This window comes from Microcaecilia unicolor, chromosome 11, assembly GCF_901765095.1.
Source record: "Microcaecilia unicolor chromosome 11, aMicUni1.1, whole genome shotgun sequence".
NCBI classification, from domain to species: domain Eukaryota; kingdom Metazoa; phylum Chordata; class Amphibia; order Gymnophiona; family Siphonopidae; genus Microcaecilia; species Microcaecilia unicolor.
In genome coordinates, this window is record NC_044041.1 from 71098225 (window position 1) to 71123356 (window position 25132).

Below are 25132 nucleotides of genomic sequence, written 5' to 3' on the forward strand. Positions count from 1 at the left end.
GTGGAGGGGGGGGAGCAGCGTAGTCGACCTCAGGGGGGGCAGCGGGGGCGGGGCACGGGGCACAAGAATGACGGGAGGCGGAGTTAGCTCTGTAGAACACAGGAAGGGAGGGGGACCGGGGCAGCTAGCATTTTGCTTTTTCGGAGGGGGGGGGGGAGCGGCGGAAAGTGGGGAGCAGCGGAGGGGGGGGGCAAGGCCGTCCATACAGGACGCTCCTGATGAGCGCCCTTGCCCCCTCCCGATCCTTTGTTTTGGGATTTTGCTGACCGGGTAGCCACGTGTATTTGTTGTGGCTTTTTTGTTTGTTTGTTTTTACGTTTGCAGCATGCGCAGAGCAGCCAGCAAAACGCTTGGCTGCTCTGCGCATGATTTAGGGGCCGATTACCGATGTGTATTGTGATTCTTTGATACATTGTACGTTTGAATACCGATCTGAGCATGTGTGACTTTTTTTTTTGGTGCATTCTTTGTTTTTTAAAAATCGTTAGGGACTTTAACGATTTTGATTTTTTTACGTTTGGTTGCTGCATCTGCCTCTGAAAGGCAAGCATCTGGCTCTCTAAATGTTCACACTTGACATTTTCTGTGCTTTCAGGGTACAGGGACAATCCAGGCCTGGGTTTCTTTTTTCTGGGTTGGCTCTGTGTTGTGCAGCTGTTCTGTGACAGATGTCACACCTTGGTGTGACATGGTAAGACAGCAGCTGTGCCCTTTTTTCTAAGTAGCAGGCCTGGTGGATGCTGGCTCCTTTTGGAAAGCCAGAGATGAAGGGGTTGGCTTTGATGCCTTCATAGACTTCCCCAAGTATGTGTCTGCTGGGCATAGGGCTCCAAAATGACTCCCAGGCTATAAAGTGAGTGACTGGGACAGGGACTGCTGGGAAAGATGGTTTCCTGCAGCTCTGATGCCCAGGAGGAAAGAAGGGGTCCCTCTTTCAAAGCTAACAATAAGACCCAGAGGTTACTCTGGGTGCTGCTTTATCCCTTTAATCTTGCAGCTTTCTCACAGGGAGATGCACACTGGCTTTGTCAAGTCTGTGACTAACAGAGCTGGTGGAAGTTCTGGCAGGGGCACAGCTGCTATTAACTGTGGCTGATAATACCAGTTAGCTTCCTTCTGAACGCTTCCTTTTTTGTTGTTGTTACACTTGCTGATCTACGATATGATTATCCTATTCTAGGTGCACATAAACATCTCCTTTCCTGAGCAATGCTTTTTAAGCTGCAGTACACAGAGACAACAGCATGCACAATTTTATTTGCATTTCATCTTCCTGGCCTTTTATTTTTAATGCAAATGGCTACCTCGGTGCTGCCATGGCCTGTGCCTTGTGGGTGCAGGGCAGTTTGGAGGTCCTGGCCAGATAGGAGTTAGTGCAGTCAGCCATCACCTTAAACAAACCTTACGCTGGAACCTCACTTAACTAACATTCAAGACAATTCTCAGGAAACACGATTGAGATGATGGGATCTTGCCAGGTATTTGTGACCTGGATTGGCCACTGTTGGAAACAGGATGCTGGGCTTGATGGACCTTTGGTCTTTCCCAGTATGGCAATACTTATGTACTTATGAAGTTAGTGCTATTCCTACTGAAAGAGAGGGGGGGGGGGGGTGCAGTTAGGAGAGTTTGTTCCTGTGAATGGATTTGGCTTTCAGAATGCCTGCAGTGACTCTGTGCATGCAGCGGTGGCCTGAATACTTTAATTTCATGAAAAGTCGATCTGTTTGAGAGCCCTAGTGGTTTAGTATAGGTCAGTGGTTACCCAGTCATTCTAGACCAAATGAAAGTATTAGTTCCTCTTAGGATCGTCTAGATGTTCAGGGCTATTTGGCGGAGGGGGCTTGCTGAGGTTTACCCCTCTGTACGTGCAAGATAGGCTTGTTTTCTTTAATTGTCACCTGAGCCCATGAGGGAATGGGGCAGGCTGTGAATAAATCACAGGAGCATACTATGTTGCATGATATATCCCTGTTACTTTGTTTGTTGGCAGTGCTGGAGGTAGCTGTGCCTGGCCTGTGACATCACATTGCATTTTATTGTATTACACACATTCTCTGCATGGCTGTGTTCATGTCCTGTTACAGAAAAGCAGGTGTGTATAGAATTACAGTCTCTGTCTTCTTGTGCAGTACAACCACAAGTGCTCAGGAATCCAGGTACACTATGTTCTGGCCAGACTCGGAAGAGCCCAGCGGCTCTGCACCTCTCAGGGAAGACAGCCTTCAGCTTCCTGCTCTCTAACACTGTAGACTCCCAGGGTACTTGGCACTTTTATTACAAAATATAAATATTCCCAACTATTTGAAATCTTCTGCTTGTGAAATGTCAGCTGGTGGTAGGGGGAAGCAGCATGGGCAGGAAGTGGGTGGAAGAGTGTTTTCGGCTGGTCTTGTAGCCTCTGCTTGGTCTGCCTCTACTGTTCAGAGAGATGAACATGGGTCGTCTGCGGTGCCTCCAGGGTAGGGATGCGTACGTATTGTAACCGTTCTCCTCGATGCGCTCCTTGAACTTGCAGTTTGGACTGTACAGCTTCTGAGAGGAGAGAAAGGGACACAACATGAGAATGATTCTTCGGGGGACATAGCCTTTCTTTTACAGAATAACTTTGTCACAGCTCCACTTAGATTGAGAATGTTGCCTCATTAGAGACAGACATGGAGCCAGATTTGATACCTGGACTCCACACAGTTGGCCCACAAAGGAGGAGGGGCTCTTGTCAGAAGATAAATCAGCTGGCCCTCAGGTCTACAGCAGATCTAGGGATTAGAATCAAGGGGGTGGGGTGGGGAGTACAGCTTTGTGTCCTTCTTCTATAGGCCAGAGGATGGATAGAAAGGAAACAGAGCTGTGGAGAAACCACAGGTGAGGCCAACTTATTTATTTATTGCATTTGTATCCCACATTATCCCACCTAGTTGCAGGCTCAATATGGCTTACAGAGACCTGTTATGGCGTCACCATTCCAGGATGTCAAATACAATTGGTAATGCAAAAAGATTATAGATAGGAAGAGAGATCTAAGCAAATAGTTATAGAAAGATGATTTTCTGAGGTAGGTAATTTGGTGGAGTTGTGAAGTTAAGCTAAGGGTTCTCTTTGTAGGCCTTGTTAAAGAGATATGTCTTCAGAGATTTACGGAAGTTCGATGTTAATAAAAATAGGCAAAAACAGTCAACAGAATCAGATGTAAACAATTGTTCAAATTATTCCCCCCCCCCCCCCCCCCGCCTTCAGTGAAAAATAGGAAATATGCCTATCCACCAGTATCTAGGACCCCTTTTTAAACACAGCATTGACACACTACTTTGTACATTTCAAATTAGGTATAGATAGTCCCTTCTTTTCTCTTGCTCTGTCTCCAGATATTTATGGCTGCCAGTTTCTTATTCTTTCCGTACAGATGAGACACGTTGGTCTGGCTCTCTGTCTTTTTAGGAGAGCTTGGATTTAATGGCACAGTGAGGGTTAGGGTGCCGCTGTGGACAGGAAAGGCCAGGAAATGCTCTTTGCTGATGCAAAACACCAAAGGCCTGATTCATAGTTAATATTTGGGCTATGTGACATGATTCACATGTTGTCAGAAGCTTTCAGGCTTCTCTGGTATTTAACTTGCCCTTCCCAAGTGATCTGTGCTTCCAGTAACTAATTTAAAACCCAGACTTAATTACAGGGACACACCGTTGTAGATTTTAAACCTGTCTCTTTTATTAATTCAGGGATGTATGCTTTCAGGCTTCTGTCTGCTCAAGGCTGGAGGGGGGGTGCCTTTTCTCAGGCTATAGGTACCAGCACTGTGGGTGCTTGAGCACCCCCAATATTGACCAAAGTCCTTGAATGTGTGCAGGGGAGGGGTCATTTCCATTGGGTTTAGTACTCCCAATCATTTTGAAAACTTGGCTCCTATGTCCCGGGCACATCCTCTGTGCCACTCAGCTGGCAAGGGTTCCTCACTTGAGAAAGCCTCCTGTGGCCCAGAGAATGGGGGATCTGAGCCTGGAGTCTTAAGGCTACAGTGCCAGTTCCCATTCAGAGAGTTTGGCTGTTGATCTCGGAAGATTTTTTTCCCAAGACCATTCTTGTTCCTTAAATCTTGTTCATAGACCATTATTAAATTGACTTGGGGAAAATCCACTGCTATTTCTAGGATAAGCAGCATAAAACGTATTGAACCTTTTCGGGATCTTGCCAGGTATTTGTGACCTGGATTGGCCACAGTTGGAAACAGGATGCTGGGCTTGATGGACCTCTGGTCTGTACCAGTGTGGCAATACTTATGTCAATAAAGTTTAGAATATATATTTATAGGTTACTATTTACCCTTTAACCAGAGTTCAGTTGTTAAAGCAGTAACTTTTAAAGTTTAGTGCTGGCAAACAAGCACCATATTCAATGGTGCTGACAGCAGTGGTATCATCTTTAAACAGAGAGAGTGCATGACTGAATATTGATGTCACACTGTACATACATAAGTCATCATACTTTGCATATTTCTGGATCTAAGCACCTGTCATTTTCAAGCAGATAATCCTAGCAGCGTGTTTATAGGGAGAATGGTCGCAGAAAACAACTAGTCTCAATTTGTCTCAAACTCAGAAAATGTGTTTAAATTTGGATGTGCACTACTGGTTGGAACAGTGATTCTCTACCCAGTCCTCGGGACACATCTAGCCAATCAAGTTTTCAGGATACCTATGAATATGCATGAAATACATTTGCGTTCAGTGGAGGGTAGTGCATGAACATTTATGTCATGCATATCCTGAAAATGTGACTGGCTGGGTGTGTCCTTAGAACTGGGTTGAGAACCCCTGGGTTACAGCAATTAGCTGAAAAACAGGGATGACGGTTCAAATCCTGCTCCTGCAACTACTACTACTTGTGACCTTGGCCAAGTCACTATCACACACTGCCTCAGATACCCACTTAGGGGAAGATGCATCAACAAAACGTAAAACAAATGAAAACGTAAAGGTCATTACCGTTTTAGAAAAAAACGAAGGATGCACTAAAAAAAAAAAGACGCACATGTTTGGCGCGGTATTCAAACGTCGGATGCATGAAAGTATTGTTAATCTGGTGTAATCCCCGCCAGCGGTATAGGAAACACATGCGCACAATCGCCAAACCTATATTACCTTGCCCGAAGATGCTGCGCCGCTCACCCCTGTTTCTCAATCAGCTGATATCAGAGAGTGCAGTTGAAAGCGTGCATCACAAAAATAGCCTTCCATTTTGGCCATTATTCACACCCAAATAATAAAAACGTCTTTTTTGGCTGTGCTTCACAGTCAGCTAAGAGATCTGGAAGTCTCAGCTAATCACAGCGCGTTTACCTCAGTTAAGTGCGCTGTGATTGGCTCAGAGACTTCCAGGTCTCTCAGCTGAGTGAAGCACGGCCAAAAAGGAAGTTTTTATTATTTGGCCAAAATGGAAGGCTATTTTTGTGATGGACGATTTCAACTGCACTCTCTGATATCAGCTGATTGAAAAACGGGGAGGTGAGCAGCACGGTGTCTTCGGGTGGCGTATATGACATACATTTTTGACAAATTTTCGATCCAGCGCAGCCCCAATGAGAGGTACAGACCTCTCATTAGCTTTCCCGTAGTTTTCCAGCATTAGGGCAAGCGGTAAACTTTGATGCATCTCATTTCAATAGGGTTTCTACACAATTTGCTCATCTGCATTCCATTTTCGTTTGTTGCTACCGTCGTCGGAAATTGGGCTTTAATGCATGCCAGGGTAGGAAAATTGTTTGTTAAAGGCTCGTTAAAGCCTCGTTTAGTGCATCTTGCCCTTAGATTGTAAACCCCTTTAAGGTAGAGATATATTGTACCTAACACTGTGCTGTGTACAGCTTGTAGTATTATAAAAAAAAAAGTATAATAATATGATAATAACAAAGGCTCTTTTTCCTCTCTGCTAGTAAAATTGAAAGGCAGTCCTAGGAAGGATCCTGAAAGCTTTCTAATAGGATTAGCTCAGCCCAGTTCCTTCTTTCTTTAGTCTTGTGATTTGGGATACCCTGCGTTCTCCCCACAGCTATAGCAGTGTGCACTGGAAAGAGGCAGGTGATATACGTACCGTCCCATACAACTTCCCGTGCTTATCCATGGCAAGAAACAGCCCTGTGTGCACAGACTTAATGGCAACGACACCCACATTTACTGAGCGGATTTCCAACACACCTGAGGAGGAAAAAGAGATGAGGGGTTAAAAAATGAGGAAGACTATGGGGGGGGGGGGGGGGGGGGTACATAAGTGTTGCTATACTGGGACAGACCGAAGGTCCATCAAGCTCAGCATCCTGTTTCCAACTGTGGTCAATCTAGGTTACAAGCACTTGGCAAGATCCCCAAACAGTACAATACATTTTATGCTGCTTATCCCAGAAATAAGCAGTGGATTTTCCTCTTCCATTTTAATAATGGCTTATGGACATTTCTTTTAGGAAGCTATGCAAACCCTTTTTTTTAAACCCCGCTAAGCTAACTGCTTTTACCATATTCTCTGGCAATGAATTCTCATTCAGGTGCAGATGAGCTAAAGCCCCACATTGTTCCAACCAGTGCTCTAAAAATAGCACTGGAACAGCGCGGGGCTTTACTGCCCCTATGATCAGAGATAATAGCATGCATAGGGTAAAAGTGTGGGAGGATTGTGCCTGAGCAAGCATGTGCTTAGACACAATCCTCTCACACTTGTTTGACAGGTCCAGGCTGTTTTCCCTTATATGGTGGTGAAGCCCCACCCAGCGCATCCCAGGATGCCCTAGGCAGGGCTGAAAGAGGAGGGAGTATACTCCTTCCTCTGCCACTTGGGGGTGAGGAAGGAGGCCACGAGACCACCAGGCTGGGGGGGGGGGGGGGCTTGTGTTTGCAGCCCACTGGACCACCAGGGCTTCTTTTTGGGTGCTGGGGGGGGGGGGGCTGGAGATCCACTGGATCTCCAGCCCCCTGTGAACGTGTTGGGGGGGGGAGGTCAAGGGATAGGAGATCCACTGAACCTCTAGCCACCATGTCGCTGGCTTGGGGTTCCTGTGGAGGGGGTTTCCATTGGGGGGATGGGGGGGCCTGCTAGCATGCAAATGCATTCTGGTCAGGGCTCACCATTCCTCCCCAATATTCTATAAACCCTAACACCAGCTACAAGCTGGTGTAGGGTTTGCTGCGGGTAGTTCTCTTGTCTGGTGCACTGCCCACTGATCACTGGGGAGGAATAATAAAATACCTGTTTAGCATTCATTTGCATGCTACTTGCAGTCACAGCCTGCAAGTGCATTATGTCACACGCTGGGGGGGGGGGGGGGGCTCTGATCATGGGGTGGTAGCAAATGTGGGCCTAGAATGGTGCTAATAGCCTCTAGTGCTTCTGATCATTGGCCTGTCAGTTCTTTGCTTCTGCTTTCTCCCCCTTAGACTGTTGATAGATACCCACAGGAAAGGATGCAGAGGCCAGGCTGTGGAATCCCTCTCTCTGCTTCTTATGTTAGGTGAGACTATGGTGCTGCTTATGGTCTTCCCCACTGCAGGATGCTCACTAATCTGTGTGACTGAACTCAGCTCTGTAATGGCAGAGGAGAGAGCTCTGATCAGAGCCTTGGCAGTACTGGCACTTTTGTGACACCTAGTGAAAAATCTCTGCTCTGTGTGTAGATTCTAGGATTCAAAAGCCATTATGCTGGCAGTCCTTGTGTCTTGAACCACACATCACTCTGCAGCAGCTCCAGTTTTGAACGTAGGTTTCCTTCCTGGAATTACAGGAGTTGGGTTGGGTCCTGTGCCTGGAGAGAGGTTTGCATTCTTGGCTAACAGCAGGCAGCCTGGAGATATGTTCCCCAGCCCCCTCACTGAACTCATAATTAATTACCTGACTGTATTATATTTTTAATGTATTTTCTTGAATGTAAGCCACATGATTGAACCTGAGCTTGTTTGGGATAATTTGGGATACAAATGTCATAATAATAACTTGGATAAGCAAAGAGCCAGAAGGGTTCTTTCCTCCTAAGTTCCTGTGCTGACATCCAGCAAGCAGCAAAGGCCCCGATTCTAAGCCAATTTTTAAGCTAATTCAGGCTCAGTTAGTCATTAATAGTCGAGTTATATTTCTGTGCCTGTGAAGTGGTTTTTCTGGGAGCAGCATAGAGGCTGACCAAAGCCATTTTTTTTTTCAGTTTCGGTGAGAAACCAAACCTGCAACCAAATTCTGTCGCTCAGTTTCAGTTAAAACCATAACCAAAACAGTCTGCCTCTAATCAACTCTGTGTCCCTTCCCTCCCCTCAAACAGGAGCAATTTCTCTTCTAGGTCACTCCTCCTGGACCCCTACCACCACTCCTAGGCCTCCCTCCTTTACAGGATGTACCTTACCAGCATTGGTGGTCCAGTGCTGCCGTGGCAAGGGCAAGAGGGAGTGGGATCACTCCCGCCCTGACTACACTAATAATGCTTGTAAGGTAGGCCCTGGGGAGGTGTGGGGGGAGACTGGAGGAGAGCTGCTCCTGTTCGGGGGTTGCACAAATTTCAGGGCGACTGCACTGTTTCAGTTGTAGCCGAAACACACTTGTATTTTCGGCTGAAATCGAAACACCAAATTTGGATTTCAGGTCGGTTTTGGTACTGAAACCGAAATTTGGTCAGCCTCTAGAGTAGCAGGCACTTGCCCACAGATTACATGTACTGCCTTGATAAGGCAGTAGTGATTCTGAAAAAGCTGGTGAGAACTGTATTAGAGATCTCACCAGTAGCTTGGATGCTGTCCTTTTTTTTTTTTTTCTTTTGAAGGTGGGCAGTATAGAAATAAGTTGCACAATACACATCATAATTCATTTGAAATGGTTTTCAAACCAGGGGTTGAAGATGTTTCTGATTTATTAAGAGTGAAATGAGACCTGGATCCTGTGCAGGAGCTGTTTGGTGCTGGTTCTTCCAGACTCCTCTTTGGCTAATTCTGCTACAAAGATAAACCAGCTCACAAAGATTCTACACATAGGCTGTGTCATCCGGATGATATTTGAAAATATTGCTTATTTTGTGTTACTGCTGATCTGCTCTTTTAAAAAGTGAGTTAGGCTCTGAGTTCCCTCTAATAGCAATGCAGCAGAAATCGAGAAATATTTTCCATCATACCGGGTGCCACGGGCTTGATTAAAAGGGCGACCAAAATGATAAAGGGGATGGAACAACTTCTCTATCAGGAAAGGCTAAAGCGGCTAGGGCTCTTCAGCTTAGAGAAAAGGCAGCTGAGGGGAGATATGATAGAGGTCTATAAAATAATGAGTAAAGTTGAACGGGTAGATGTGAAGCGTCTGTTCACGCTTTCCAAAAATACTAGGACTAGGGGTCATGCGATGAAGCTACAATGTACATAAGTACATAAGTAATGCCATACTGGGAAAAGACCAAGGGTCCATCGAGCCCAGCATCCTGTCCACGACAGCGGCCAATCCAGGCCAAGGGCACCTGGCAAGCTTCCCAAACGTACAAACATTCTATACATGTTATTCCTGGAATTTTGGAGTTTTCCAAGTCCGTTTAGTAAATTTAAAACAAATTGGAGAAAATTTTTCTTCACTCAACAGGTAATTAAACTCTGGAATTCGTTGCCAGAGAATGTGGTAAAGGCGGTTAGCTTAGCGGAGTTTAAAAAAGGTTTGGACGGCTTCCTAAAGGAAAAGTCCATAGACCGTTATTAAATGGACTTGGGGAAAATTCACTATTTCTGGGATAAGCAGTATAAAATGTTTTGTACATTTTTGGGAGCTTGCCAGGTATTTGTGACCTGGATTGGCCACTGTTGGAAACAGGATGCTGGGCTCGATGGACCTTTGGTCTTTCCCAGTATGGCAATACTTATGTACTTATGAATTTTCAAGCACACTTGGATAGGTTGTCTGCATATGCTACATCTTATGAACTCCAGAAGGAAGCTCTCTTTGACATGATGCAGTACATTAATTCATTTGATTATATACTGCTTAGACCTAAGCGGTTTACAGCTTCACTTTACAGGTACTGGGTCTGTCCCTATTGGCTTACAATCTAAGTAATACATTGTTGTTCTGAAGTCAAAAGGCAGATGAGACTGAACAAAACAAGCAGGCCTGTGTTCCCTGCAGTCCAGTGAACTTTAGCAATAAATTTGAGAGACCAAGATAATACCCCACATACCCTAGCTTAAGTTCATTACTGTCATGCTATGTGTAAAACTAACTCATTTGGAGACATTGTCCCATTAGTACAGCTTGAGAATCTGAAACCCCTTTCTTCAGGTACCACAGAATTAAACTATCCTGTGTATGGACTGGTACTTAATGAGGGAAGGGAAACGGGACTTGATATACCGCCTTTCTGTGGTTTTTGCAACTATATTAAAAGCAGTTTACATGGTATATACAGGTACGTATTTGTACCTGGGGTAACGGAGGGTTAAGTGACCTGCCCAGAGTCACAAGGAGCTGCAGTGGGAATTGAACCCAGTTTCCCAGGCTCAAAATCCGCTGCACTAACAACTCCACTTCACTGGGTCACTGCAGGATACTGTTTCCTGCAGTGACCCTGAGTTGAGGGATAAAGAAGGTTTTACAGCTCCTCAGTCTCTATTCCTGAGAGATTAAAGTTAGGCTAGACTTTGGGTCCAGATCTCTGTGCAAAATTACACCTTATCTGATCCTCTGACCTCCAGACTCTGGAATGTAGTTCTTTCTAACTGGCAGTCCTGTCTGTGTTCTGCCAAGAATGCCCCCTTTTTGTTTTTTCTATTTTGTTGTATTTTTTTACCTGGAGTGTCCTGTTTTTCTGAGTCTCCAGCTCAATTTGAACCAGCCTCTTCTGAGTGACATGCTTTGAGTCTTCATGTACCACCTTTCTGAGGTCTCTGTTTTAATATTACCCTCTCTAGCTCAATTACTGCTGGCAGGCTGACTGTCACTCCCTCATGGACACTCTTGTGTTCCAGCCAATGTGTGACATTAATATGACTGAGACTCCAACCTGCAGGTATCTCCATCCTTAGCTGGCCCAAGGAGCAAATACAGAACTTCTTATGGACAAAAGGGAACACAGGCCTGCTTGTTTTGTTCAGTCTCTTCTGCCTCTTGACTTCAGAATCCCACAAAGGATCCTGTTATTAATCTCTGAGGCTTGATTGGCTTATGGAAAAGAGGCCCCCAGATCACAGATGAGCAGCACTTTGCTGGGGGGGGGGGGGGAGGATATAATAGGGCCAATTACCACATTGACTCGAGGTGGTGGTAGAGGCAACTTTTATCAGGGCCTCTGCTCACCCTCCTTTTCAAAACCCAATAACCTGGTTCTGAGTACTGTCTCTAGGGCTGGCTTAACTTTTATGCAAACTCATTGGTTGTCTAAAGCAGCAGGGTGGCAAAAGGTAGCAGCATTCAAAGCTAAACAATAGACTCTGATAGGCATACAAATTCAAAAACCATCATTGTATACTTGTACACCTTTGTGCATTCTTACAGGATTGTTTTTGGAAGGATGGTATTGGGGTAATCATAATTGAGTTTAATTGTAAAAAATCTCAAGGGGGGGGCAGAAGTCTAAGGGCCTAAAAGTTAATAGAGGGTGTGCAAGACTAAAGGTTTGCCTCGGACATCTAATACCCTTGCACTGGTTCTGTCTCTGATTTTCAGAATAAGGAGAGGGAGGGAGACCTGGAGTTTGCTTTCAAATCCCTGCCAACAAAGGGATCTCTGTAGCAGTGTGTGAGGCAAGCTGATGTGGTGAGATACTGCAGAAAGCAACAATATTCATGCAATGTAGTGTTGCTTGGCTTGAGATTCTATATGAGCGCTCACACTTCCTTTGCAAGATTTTACGTTTCAGGTTTCTCTTTATGTTGATTATCCACCATATAGACAAGCCCTGCTGTAAAATCATAGGATTGTAGCAACTCTGATTTACCCAGGGGCTATGAGATTGTTTAAACATATGGAAGGAAGCGTTCTTGGGAGGATTTAAATAAAGTGACCTTGAGCAATCCTGCTCTCAGATAAGAAGGGCTGCTGTCTACTGACCATAGGAACCAAATTACTTTCATATTCAGACAGTGGACGTCTGACGAGTGCCCAGCACCCTCCTTGGCATTGGAAAGGCCTTGGAGTGGTTGTGTCTGAACCTCATTCCAGAAATGCCCCTACATCGTGTCCCAAATCCTACGTCATGGTACTGTGATAAGGAAGAATGCCCTTATCTTCTCTTGTGCACGGACCATTCTGTGAGCTACAAGAAGGAGGGAGAGGATGAGTACATAAAGGAAGGATGAAAAAATAAAGGATTTACAACTGTAGTAGGGTATAGAACACAGTTCAACATTAGCTGGATCTTTAACTGTGAGGGGTCAGGCCCTGAAATGACTTTCCCAGGGAGATTAAAGGATCTCCCTCAGAGGTCTTAAAGAGTAGATTAAACTATCTGTGCAGGTGTATGCAGAGAGGAACCTGCTGGATCCTTAATTAAAATAACCAGATGTATGGATGTGTGTTTGGCATCTGTAGGTAAGGTTTCTCTATTTATGCTGGCTTTTGCTTCTGTGGGCAGTGACAAGTCTCAGGAGGAGGAAAACTGTATGGAACATTCTGGAACTTTCACACATTGCATCCGTGATTTCTATTCCTCAGAGATGCCAAATTATCCAGTTCCAGGCTGGATATTTAGAGACAGTCCTGGTTTTGAACTTACATCCCAAAACAGTATGGGGATTTGTAGTACCTGATCCTGTCCATTGAAATCAGTGCTGCAAGTCCCATAATGCAATGGTCAAATTCAGAACTGTCCCAAAATCTCCAGCCTGGAACACTCTTATCTCTGGATCTCTGGTTCCTGCTTGACAATGTGGCTATGTGCTGGAGTGAAAATACCACATGAAGTGATACAAAGAAAGAACTGCATGGTACAGAAGAGAATTAAGGACTGATTCCAGGTTCTGGTGCTGATCCACATTGCCCCCTGGTCAAGGCCCATTTCTCACCTGATGGCAGGATACAACAGATTGTGCTGCCATTTCTGCCAGGATTATACTCTGTGATTTCTGAGAAATGCGCCTCTTTGGTATCTTTCTATTTTGCACAGCACGGAAAGAGATACATTTCTGTTCCAATTTCTAGTCTGTTATCACTCATTCTGTGTCTGGTGAAGGTTGGTCTATGCTCTGTGTGACTGGCATTAATTATTCTACTCACATATAATTTCTATGTAAGGATCTGTAGCAGTGCAAGAGATGTGCTGTTCTAGAGCACACTGCAGTATTTCATTGCCAGTTTGTTTAAGCTGGGTTGTAGCTGTTACTGGTTTGCTAGGGTAGGCCTGTACATGTATGTTAAGTGTATACAGAAAGATAGGACATGACAACATATGGCCTATCCAGTTTGCTCATCCTTCCTCTCCCATGTTTTCTTGAATTCAGATAGCCCTTCATTTCCACTACCTCCACCAGGAGGCTGTTCCATTTTAGATGCCGCCTCCATCCTGTTTACCTTTTTGAAGGTATTGTCTTCAGTCAGAACTAGGAAAGGGAAATGGGACTTGATATTCCACATGAATGTGTTTTTTTGCAATTACATTCAAAGTGGTTTACATGATACATACATATACTTATTTGTACATGGGGCAATGGAGTTACTTGCCCAGAGTCACAAGGAGCTTTGCTAGGTCCTTCCTCGTGTTATCCACACCACTGGGGATCTCCTATTGCAGATTTTGGTGTAATTCGCAAAGAGGCAAACCTTACCAGACAGCCCTTCAGCAATATCGCTTTAGATCCGGAACAAGAACCGAACCTTGCAGCACACCAATGATAATACCCCTTTCCTCAGAGTGAACTGCATTTACCACTACCCTCTGTTGCCTCAACCAGTTCCTAACCCAGCCAGTCAGTTTAGGGCCCATACTGAGGGCACTTAGGGTCCTTTTACAAAGCTGCGGCAAAAGGGGGTCTGTGCTGGTGTGTGTTTTTTGATATGTGCTGAGGCCTCTTTTACCACAGCGGGTAAAAGGCAGGTTTCCCTTTTCTTAAAGAAATGGCCACGCAGCAAGTGAACCACTTGCCGCATAGCCATTTGGGGCTGGGGAGCACTTACCGCCACCCATTGAGGTAGTGGTAAGGGCTCCCGTACTAACACGGCGGTAACCGATTACTGCTGGGTACACACCAGCGCTACAAAAATTTAAATACTTTCGCAGCACTGGAAATGGTGTGCACTGGGGGTTGGAACTACTGCTAGGCTGCTGTGGTAGCTCAGTGATGCTTCCCTTTTAGCGAGCGGTAAGCCAGCATTGGGCTTACCGCCACTTCGTATAAGGGACCCTTAGTTTATTTATTAGTTGCTTATGCAGAACTATGTCAAAGGCTTTGCTAAAGTCTAAGTACACCACATCTAGCACTCTCTCTCAATCCAATTCTCTTGGAATCCAGTCAAAGAAATTCAATCAGTTTAGTCTGACAAGGCCTGCCTTAGTAAAACTGTGTGTATTTTCTAGAATTCCTAGTAGTGGAGGGAGTTTGTGTCTGTTACTGAGGTGAAACCAGAATTTTGAATATTCTTTTTGTAGGGTGAATAATAAATGGCGAAGGCGTACTACTGTTCTGTACCTTTTATTAAGATGCAGAATGTTTGTTTGCAGGATTTCTTTTGGGATTTTTTGTGAGGTCTGACCCCAGATCTCATTCACCTATAACAGGACTGGTTGAATGATGTTATCAAAGAATTTTAATAATAGTTTCCCCAGAGTCCCAGATATGAAATTACTCACCCATAGGATCTACCAACATTTTGACAATACAGCATCAGCAACTAAGCTTGGGTAGGGGACTTGAGGTTTGTTTTGAACCCCTCCAGCCAAAAAGATATTCCACTGCTCCATGCTACCCTGTTACTAGTAATCTACACCTTATCATTAAAATCATCTACAGTTTGTGAGAATTGGAAGGTGGTCAGTGTATGGTCATTTTTTAAAAGGGCTCCAGGGCTGATCCACAGACTGGGGAGCCTGACATTGTGGCCAGGCAAAATTACTGACCACATAAGATGGATACAGCTTACTGGAAAGGAATCATTATGGGTTCAGCAAAAGCAATGCTTGCCTTACCTGTTTATTAATTTTTTTTCTTTGTTTTACAGGTGAATAAGTACATAAGTATTGCCACACTGGGACAGACCAAAGGTCCATCAAGCCCAGCATCCTGTTTCCAACAGTGGCCAATCCAGGTCACAAATACCAAGCAAGATCCCGAAAAAGTTCAATACATTTTATGCTGCTTATCCCAGAAATAAGCAGTGAATTTTTAATAATGGTCTATGGACTTTTCCTTTAGGAAGCTTGCCAAACCTTTTTTAAACCCTGCTAAGCTAACTGCCTTTACAACATTCTCTGGCAATTAATTCCAAAGTTTAATTACACATTGAGTGAAGAAAATTTTTCTCCAATTCGTTTTAAATTTACTACTTTGTAGCTTCATCGCACGCCCCCTAGTCCTAGTATTTTTGGAAAGAGTAAAACGATTCACAACTACCCATTCCACGCCACTCATTATTTTATAGACCTTTATCATATCTCCCCTCAGCTGTCTTTTCTCCAAGGTGGATAAAGATGAACTGGTTAATATAGTGTATTTTGGATTTTCAGATGTTTAAGTCCTTCATGAGAGGCTCCTTAGGGTACTGAATGTCATGGGTTAAGAGGTAATAAATACCCTGTTGTGGATTGAAAATGGGATAAAAGACAGAAGAGTATGACTATGTTTTCCAAATTTAAAGAAAGCTCAGTAGTGGAATGCCCCATGGGTCTGTACTGGGATCTGTGCTGATTTACATACTCATAAATGATCTGGAGATCGGAATGACAAGCGAGGTGATCAGATCTGCAGATGACATTGACCTTTTAGTGTCCAATGTTCCCATCAATCTGTTCCCATATGGCTTATTACAGGAACATTGGACACTAAAGGGTTGTATTCAAAGTCATTAACATTGCAGAAGATTGTGAGGATTTGGAGAAGGATCTTTTGAGACTGAGCGTCTAAATGACAGATGAAATTTAATGTGGACAAGTGCAAATTGATGCACATAGGGAAAAATGATCCCATCTACAGGTGCAAAATGCTGCATTCTGAGTTAAGATCACAGAGTCATTGTGAACAGTGTGCCACAGTTGTTAAAAAACAAACAAACAAACAAATAAAATGATAGGGATTATTAAACAAGGGATAGAGAATATCATTATACCTCTGTACAGGTCACTGGTGCATTTGTACCTTGAGTATTGTGTGTCCTATTTATTAAAAAAAAAAAAATACAGTGCAACTAGAAAAGGATCAGAGAAGGATGACAACTTATAAAGTGGATAGAGCACATTGCTTATGACGAGGAAATAAAAATGTTAGTGCTCTTCAGCCTGGAGAATAGACCAAAGAGATATATTAGTTCATAGGATCATCAGTGGCCTGGCACAGTTAAATAGGGGCTGTTGTTAAACCTGTCTAATAACATGAAACAAGAGGACAATCCATTAAACTAATGACTGGCAGACTGAAAACAAATTCAAGTAAGTTATTTTTGTTCCTGCAGCACTTAGTTAAGCTGTGGAATCTGTGGTTAAGACAACCAACGTGTGAGTTTCAAAAGAGGGATGTACAAGTTACTGACAGGGCTGCTGAGAGGGGGGGGGGGGCAAGTGGAACAATATTGCCCGGGCCCGGCCACCAAGGAGGGCCCAGCGCTGGCCATAAAAACCTAGAAGTGCCCTCTGTGGTCCGATATCGCTGTCATCCTTCCTTCCTTCCCTTTCAGTGGTCCTTCATCATTTCTGCAGGCTGCCCGCAGCGTCGATAAGGAGAGTAAGCACCTTCTGGCTGGCCCCCAAAGCGTTCCATCTGCTGTGTCCTGTCTTCTCTGATACAACTTCCTGTGTCCGCGTAGGTGAGACATAGCAGAGGGAATATTTCCAGGGCCAGCTAGAGGCAGCTTGCTTTCTTTACTGACGCTGCCGGCAGCCCGCACAAACAATGGACGGCCGCCGAAGAGAAGGAGGGAAGGACGACAGTGATATCAGCCCATGGTGGGGGGGGGGGGGGGGGGGGAGGAAAGAAGGGTAGAAGATGCCAGCCTGTGTGCAGAAAGGGAGAGAGATGCCAGTAAGCAGGCAAGGTGGAGAGGGACAGAGGTGGCAGACCACAGGGGCGATGGTGGGGCCCTCAAGATTGTTTGCCCCGGGCCCAACTTTCTCTCTCAACAGCCCTGGTTACTGGAGGATAAGCCCATTAAAAAATTAACTAAGGGAAACAGATCTACTTTTTGGGCAAACTATATGGGCCGTGCCAGTCTTTATTTGCTGTCATTTACTATGTTACTATATGTCAGTGGCATAGCCACAGATGGGCCTGGGTGTGCACAGGCCCATCCACTTTGGACTCAGGCCCACTCAGCAGCGGCACAACAGTGATGTAGCTGGCAGGATCCTCAATCCCCACAAGCTAAAAACTGGCATCTCTCCCTCCAGGAGATTGGGAGGGGGTGTTACTTAACTTCACTCCCCCAAACCCCTTCCCCCAGTGCCTTTAAATCCTTTAGGTCTTCGCCAACAGCGAGCAGTTTGTGGGACCAGGAAGTTGCATCAGAGGGAAGGCTCAGAGTCGGCACAAGCAGGGGGAATGTGTTGCTGCTTGCTGTCGGCGAAGACCTAAAGGATTTAAAGGTATTGGGGAGATCAGGACAAAATTGGGTATCTGACTTTGCCCCTGCAATATGTCACTTGTGACCTTGGTCCCTGCTGCAGAGAAGATGCTGGATTCAATGGACCTTGGTCTTGGTCTTAGACAGCATGGCTTTTCTTGTGTCTTTATAGCCAGTTTAAAACTCCCAAATTCACTCAGTGTCAGACTGAGGTTAGCATAGTCAACACTAGCTTTTAGCTATTTATGTCAAATTTGAGTTTCTGTGGAGATTGTTTTGCTTTTTCTGAAAATTCATAACTTGTTTGCCTCTTCTAGATTTACATAGGGCCAAGGATTTGCTGTACTGTAAGTCTTCTGCAAGTTTGAGTTCTCCTGCAGATTTTTTTGGTGTAGGGAATAAAATGACCTGACCCCGCCAGAGCTAATGTCTTGGGTTAATTTTACTCTTGCCAAAGAGTCATGGGATGGGAGGCAAGGTTCTGGTGTGGATTAGGAATTGGTTATTGGACAGAAAACAGAGGGCAGGGTTAAATGGCCATTTCTGTCAATGGAGGAGGGTGAACAGTGGAGTGCCGCAGGGATCTGTACTGGGACCGGTACTATTTAACATACTTATAAATGATATAGAAATCGGAACGACGAGTGAGGTGATCAAATTTGCAGATGATACAAAACTATTTAAGGTTGTTAAAACATGTGCGGACTGTGAAATACTGCAGGAAGACCATAGGAAACTGGAAGACTGGGCAACCAAATGGCAGATGAAATTTAATGTGGACAAATGCAAGGTGATGCACATTGGAAAGAATAATCTGAATCACAGTTGCCCGATGCTAGGGTCCACCCTGGGGGTCAGCACTCAAGAAAAATATCTGGATGTCATTGTAGATAATGCGCTAAAATCTTCTGCTCAGTGTGTGGCAGTGGCCGAAAAAGCAAACAGGATGCGAGGAATTATTAGGAAAGGGATGGTGAATAAAACTGAAAATACTATAATGCATTTGTATTGCTCCAAGGTGCATCCACACCTTGAGTATTACGTTCAGTTCTCGTCACCATATCTCAAAAAACACATAATGGATTTAGAAAAGGTTCAAAGAAGAGCGGCTAAAATGATAAAGGGGATGGAACTCCTCTTGTATGAGGAAAGGCTAAAGAGGTTAGGGCTCTTCAGCTTGGAAAAGAGATGGATGAAGGGAGATATGATTGAGGTCTACGAAATCCTGAGTGGTGTAGAACAAGTAGAAGTAAATCGATTTTTGTACTCATTCCAAAAGTATAAAGTCTAGGGGACACTCGAGGAAGTTACATGGAAATACTTTTAAAACAAATAGGAGGAAATATTTTTTCAACCAATGAATAGTTACGCTCTGGAACTCTTTGCTGAAGAAGGTGGTAATGGCGGTTAGTGTATCTGGGTTTAAAAAAGGTTTGGACAAATTCCTGGAGGAATAGTCCATAGTCTGCTATTGAGACAGACATGGGAAGCAACTGCTTGCCCTGGGATTTGTAGTATGAAGTGTTGCCACGATTGGGTTTCTGCCAGGTACTTGTAACATAGTAGGTGATGACAGAAAAAGACCTGTAAGGTCCATCCAGTCTGCCCAACAAGATAAACTCATATGCGCTACTTTATATGTATACCTGACCTTGATTTGTATCTACCATTTTCAAGGCACAGACCATAGAAATCTGCCCAGTACTAGCCCCGCCTCCCAACCACCGGTGATGCCACCCAATCTCCGCTAAGCTTCTGAGGAGCCATTCCTTCTGAACAGGACTCCTTTATGTTTATCACACGCATTTTTGAATTGGGTTGGCCACTGTTTGGAAAACAGAATACTGGGCTAGATGGACCATTGGTCTGACCCAGTATGGCTACTCTTATGTTCTTATGTTCACAACAGAAATTAACTTCACACCTATGTCAGGGTGTTAAGGAGATGATCTCAGCCTCTCAAACTCACTGCTAATGCTCATCTCAACACTTGCATTGTGCCAAAGAGCATCTCCTCCTGGAGTTCATAGTGTTCATATGCACAGGCAGCATGGCAAGTTGTGCTTGGAAGTACTTGGTAATCTGGTGGGTGGCACCCAATACAATCGGGATCGTTTCTGTATCTTTCCAGTAGTAAGGGTAAAAAGGTGTGGTAGCCGTGTCAGTCCACTTTAAAAGTAATAATATTTCTATTTATTACCAGCAGTATGGGGAAATCATTTATGTATATGTTAGAAGCTGGGCCTGAGACTGCATCCCTGTCTTACTCTGTTTTTTTTTTTCCTGCTTGAAGCTGGCTGGTCGTAGTGTTCATTTTTACCTTACAGCTGATGGATGACTAGATGGATTTAATTAGATCAGAGATTTCTCATCCCTGCTTTTCCAGTATGCAGGCTAGGGTGCTAAATGGAGTCAGAAGCTTTTTAAAGTCAATAAAACACTGAGGGGTGGGGGGGGGGATATTTATGTTTTACATACCTATTAATTAGCATCTGTAAAAGGAAGATGTGGCAGAGTTTCTATGCTTGAGGAGGAACCCAGTCTCTGACTTCACTCTCTTTCTCTCCATCCCATCTCTTCCCCACATCCATATCTCACTTCATCTTCCCCACCCTCCTCATTGCTGGTTATATACCCAGCTTCCCCATACCTCTCTCCTTCCTGTTGCCTCAGCCTCTCCATGCTTGTGACTTTCCTTCAGAATGCACCTTCAAACTCGTGGCAGGGTTCAGCCACAAAACCAGTCTGACTGATGGACCATTTCGGTCTCATTTCATCTACCAGGATACCCTGTAACTTTACAGGAAGCAGACTGACCATTCCCCTAAGGAGAAGACTTTTCAGTTTAAAAATAAAATCAAAAGCCTCTGTTAATGTGAAAATGCCTGATGGGCCTCTCACCCAATCTAAAGACAGAAGACATTCTGATAGCGAACTTTTACCTACCAAGAGGTCCTCTAAAGAGAATATTGTCATCTTTTGGAAGTATAGGGCAAATGGGACATTTCACTGCATTTGCTCCTCCCTCCCAAGACTCCCATGTACAGTGTGAGCTGGGGGTCCAGCTCCAGCATCCTTCTGATTCATTCATTAAGTGTCCTACCACCAGTTTCCAGGCAGCCAGGACATGAAAGCAAAGCCATTGCCTATGATCAGAGAGCAGGAAGTCTGTCATTACTCAATTAGTAGAGTTTCAAGCAGATACAGAGGAAGCAGAGCAGCCCTCAGGGTCAAAGGTTAGCACTGATTACAGCCATGGCTGGGAAAGTGGACAGCACAGGGAGGAAGGGGGGCAGACTGAGCACCGATTGCTCCTGATGGACATAGACAATGGATCACTGAGGTTTGGAGCCACCCACCACCAATTTCAGAGACCCCTAGACCTGTCTTTCAGTTATATATATATATATGTATGACACTTGTTCCACTTTGACCTGCCCAAAAGCAAACTTTGGGGTTCTAAATTCAGCTCTTAAGGTACCCTCCAGATATCTGGTTTTCAGGAGACCCACAAGTAATGTACTGCAACTATACACATGTAATGCCACAGGGCTGCCCTGCTTGTTTACATACATAGAAATAAAGTTAATGCTTACGTTGTAGACGAGACCCTTTTGCTGAACTATTTGACTAGCTTTCAAGAGCTATAATTATCAAAAACTAGTCACAGATGTATGAAAACAGACTAACAAAAAAGGTCTAATTTTGTGTGTAAATTTCTCTCTAACTGTATTTGCATAAACATGATAGATGACAGCAGACAAGGACCATTGGTCCATCCACTCTGCTCAATAACCCCTCTTCCCCAAGTATATACCAGAGCTTTACTGGAGTTTGATGTTGGTTGTCCTTGATGCCTTTACTTGGAAGAATGAATGAAGCCTTGCTGAATATCCCAAAAGCAAGAGATGGGGATGGGAACCATCCCAGTGTAGGGCCAGGGTCCTGAGCTCCTATAAAAATTGACCTTGTCATACTTAAGCACAGGACAAATGACCTCTCTAGCCAAAGATGCCTTCCAGGGGTTCAAAATCATTTACTGGGGTAAATCAGCCTGTCTAATATTGCTCTCCTCTGCCTGTAAGTGTGTGCATTTCTGCCTGTGTTAGAAAGAAGCTTTCCGAAGGGTGGGGGGAGTCAAGTATGCATACAAATCTGAATTGTCAAATTCATGCATAGATCTGCTTTCTGCCTTTTCCCTGTGCTCTGTAGAGGTGATGCGTACACTGTGGGAACTTTGTACCCATATTTCAAAGACAAACCCTTCAGATACTTATAAACCCTATAGACACTTTTAAAAGTGAAGCTATCTGGCACCCATGGACTTTGCATGGGGGGGGGGGGGGGGGCGCTGTACTTTTCTTTCCTGGCTACCTATATGCTGCAATTGCTCCTTTCACAGCAATATGCAAAATTAGTCTGTAGTCAAGAAAGGAAATGGATTTTGGAACAACTGTTCACATTTCTGGACTATGTTCATCTCAGCTTGCACAGGGCGATGAACACAGTTAAAGGTTTTTCACTGTCAGATGTGGAGACAGCTCATAGCTCATGGCTTACGTCTGCCTTGACATGTGCATTGCTATGTTCTGGTCCATCTATTGCTCTTATACCACACACTCCCAACAACCAGCCTGCTCAGTGCAAGTTTCAAATCTTTTTTTACTTTTTTGGGATAATGCCAGATAGTTGTGACCTGGATTGGCTATGTTTAGAAAGAGGATACTGGGCTTGATTGACCTATAGTCTAACCCAGCAGGGCAGTTCTTATAAAGCAAAATCTATAAAAGATGTTTATAAAGTCACTGTATTTCAATGTGCCAAATCCTCAGCGATTCAATAGGAATACTACACCATTCTGCCACACCCACACCCACTGTGATCACTGTGACTGCCCTGCTGTATATTACATCTAGAGTTTTCCAACAGAAATATTACATTATTGTGTGCCACACGCACAGAATCACCAAACCTAGTGTCATCATAGGAATACTAGGTTATCTCCTGCCTCTGTGTCTAAAGGCTGCATCTGTACTCACTGTTTGGGCAGTCCTTCCATCTCTTGCCTTCCACCCTGCCAGAATGGTCAATGTGGAGGAAGTAGTTGGTTGCAGAGTACAGCTGCCTCCATCGGATGTCACCTTCCAGATGATGATAGCTGCTAGGATGCTGACTTTTGATGGTGAAAAAGAAGCTCCTGTCCAGGGAGGTTTGTACTGCAAGTTCTGGGCAGTACCAGGTGCCAGAGACAGAACTGGAGAGAAGTGTAATAACAGAGACAGCCAGGGAAATGGAGACATGGAGGGCATCAGTCAGTATCCACGGGCACATCACTAACATGCAGCCTAGGGAAGAGCAGGGGGTGTGAGGAGTTAGCATGAATAGGGAAAGATAATAGGATCTAGACAGGCAGGCAAACTCCTGCAAAGGTAGTCTGTTTCTGCAGAATACAGCTGATAAGGCGAGCTCTGGTCCCTTGCACCATTTCCCTTCATCCCATGGATGGAGTCACACAGAAGATCGAGGGAGAGGGGGATCTGCAAGCTCCAAAAAGTGCTGGTGGAGATGGTACCATAAACTATCAGATACACAGTATTCAATGTGTGGAGATTGCAAGTTTCCCTTTGCTGATCTGTCTTTGCCTCTCACCTCTCTCTCTATCTCTGTGCCCTTTGGGCTTTGGCTCTTGTTTGGAGGTCAGGTTACCTGGTTGCCCCCTGGCAGCAGCACAGAGGAGCAGTGCTCACTGTGGAGGGCTTTCCTCCAGCATCTGCTGCTGCTTCCTCTCCCCCTTAGTGCCATTTGTAAGGATGCAGCCTAGTCCTAGCCCCAGTCCCGCTTCAGCCAATGGCAGGGGAAGAAGGCGGGGCATTGAGCCAATGAGTCCCACTCATGACTGTGCCTATGTGCTGTTTTTTCATCCTATGAGAGCATTTAGATCACGGTGTATATGTGTACAGGAATGACTATGAACATATACATCCAAATCTCATGTGATATAAACGAATAAAGTTTAGGTTATACAAAGACAAGCAAACTTATATATATATGTGTGTGTGTGTGTAACCACATATATACACAGAGAGAGATCCTTAAAGCTTGAAAAGCCATTACAGTCTTTTAACTGGTTGTGTCCACGAATTCAAGTCCCACCTAAGAATTATAGACGTATCATTGAAGAAAATATGCAGTTCCGAATAAAGCTAATTTTTGTAGCTGCTAAAGTGGTAGTCCTTCCAGATTAAGCAGTTCTAAGATCATGCAAGACTCCATGAGATTCCAGGTTCTTCCAATTCCAGTTTGTAAATCTCAGTACTTCATGATCTTTTACAATTCTTTTTCTCCAACCCAGCTATCAACTGGTATTGATAATGCAACAATCCATACATTTTTCAGTTCTATCACAGTTACATTTGGCATACTGTAATCTATCAATTTGGATTCCAAAATCTGACAATATTTTTGCATTTTCATTTTCTATGACTTTATCATAATGTTCCCAATAATTTTCAGTCACACTGAATGCATATTTTTTACATTAGTACCAGTGAATTTATCTGGTGACTGTGTTGTATCACTTCCTGTATTCAGTTTGGGCAGTTCTGATGCAGCCACTGATAATATGGTCTACAATGTTCTCTGTTTCTTTATACAGTATATATTTACTGTAATTTTTTTAAATTTATTCTTCAAACATTTTTTTCTGACTCCCATTCTGTATCCATTTCAATGTTAAGTTATCTGCAATTGCTTCTGTAATTCTCAATATATATGTATGTACATAACCCTTAAACATACGAGCTATGTCCTTCACTCCTACTTCCATCAGCACATACACACCTTATCCCTTATCCCTCACCCCTCTTTTCCAAGGGAGCTCTCACACACAAGGATTGTTATCTCTCACTGTGATCTCTGTTCCTCAAACTGTCTTAAAACCATTGGATTTTGGGGCAGGGATTAATATCTTTGTTCTCTGTTTCTTGGGAAGATTCCACCAGTGCAAAGACAGCGAGTTCCAGGGCTGCTCTCTGCAGATTGTTTTAAATATCCATCACATTACCTGTTGAGGAAGAGTCCTGGTATCAGTCCTACAAGATCTGGGAACTGCTGTTGTCTCCAGATCCATCTCCTCCCGCTGATGCTCTCACACAAGAATCTCAGAGGTATATGATGATGACTTCAGAGATGTTCCCACACCAACAAGCTGTGATGTCACCAGCAAGAGAAGGCGAGTTCTTAGGAGCATTCCACTTTCCCAATTCACTGCAGGGTGGAGAGAAGAAAGAAGCTGGCGACCAGACTGGTTCCAATTTTCGTACTGGACAGTGTATGCTGCTATGAATCAGCGGCACTTCTGCCCTGACCTATTTGGTAACGGGTCTGCCCTCCGGCCATGTCACCCAACTAAAAGGAGAGCCCTGGTGGGCATTCCTTC

The 25132-nt window shown here is 44.3% G+C and overlaps 1 protein-coding gene across 1 annotated transcript; it reads right to left on the bottom strand.

The window, feature by feature from the left end:
• Positions 1 to 1591: 1591 nt before the first annotated feature.
• On the bottom strand, positions 1592 to 24846 carry FGF22 (fibroblast growth factor 22). Its single transcript, XM_030218740.1, has 4 exons — positions 24758 to 24846; positions 22734 to 23039; positions 6088 to 6191; positions 1592 to 2535 (listed from the first exon to the last, which is right to left on the bottom strand). Exons 2-4 carry the CDS (start codon positions 23032 to 23034, stop codon positions 2329 to 2331), a joined length of 612 nt encoding a protein of 203 aa, XP_030074600.1. The 5' UTR covers positions 23035 to 23039; positions 24758 to 24846; the 3' UTR covers positions 1592 to 2328.
• Positions 24847 to 25132: the final 286 nt, after the last annotated feature.

Bases quoted from the DNA above. Each gene is read 5' to 3' on its own strand.
- FGF22 (XM_030218740.1), bottom strand. From the start codon at position 23,034: ATGTTAGTGATGTGCCCGTGGATACTGACTGATGCCCTCCATGTCTCC. The intron at 6,192-22,733 runs GTGAGTACAGAT...TTTCCTCCTCAG, and splicing joins ATGGAAGGACTGCCCAAACA to GTGTGTTGGAAATCCGCTCA. The intron at 2,536-6,087 runs GTACGTATATCA...CTCTCCTCTCAG, and splicing joins ACGGGAAGTTGTATGGGACG to AAGCTGTACAGTCCAAACTG.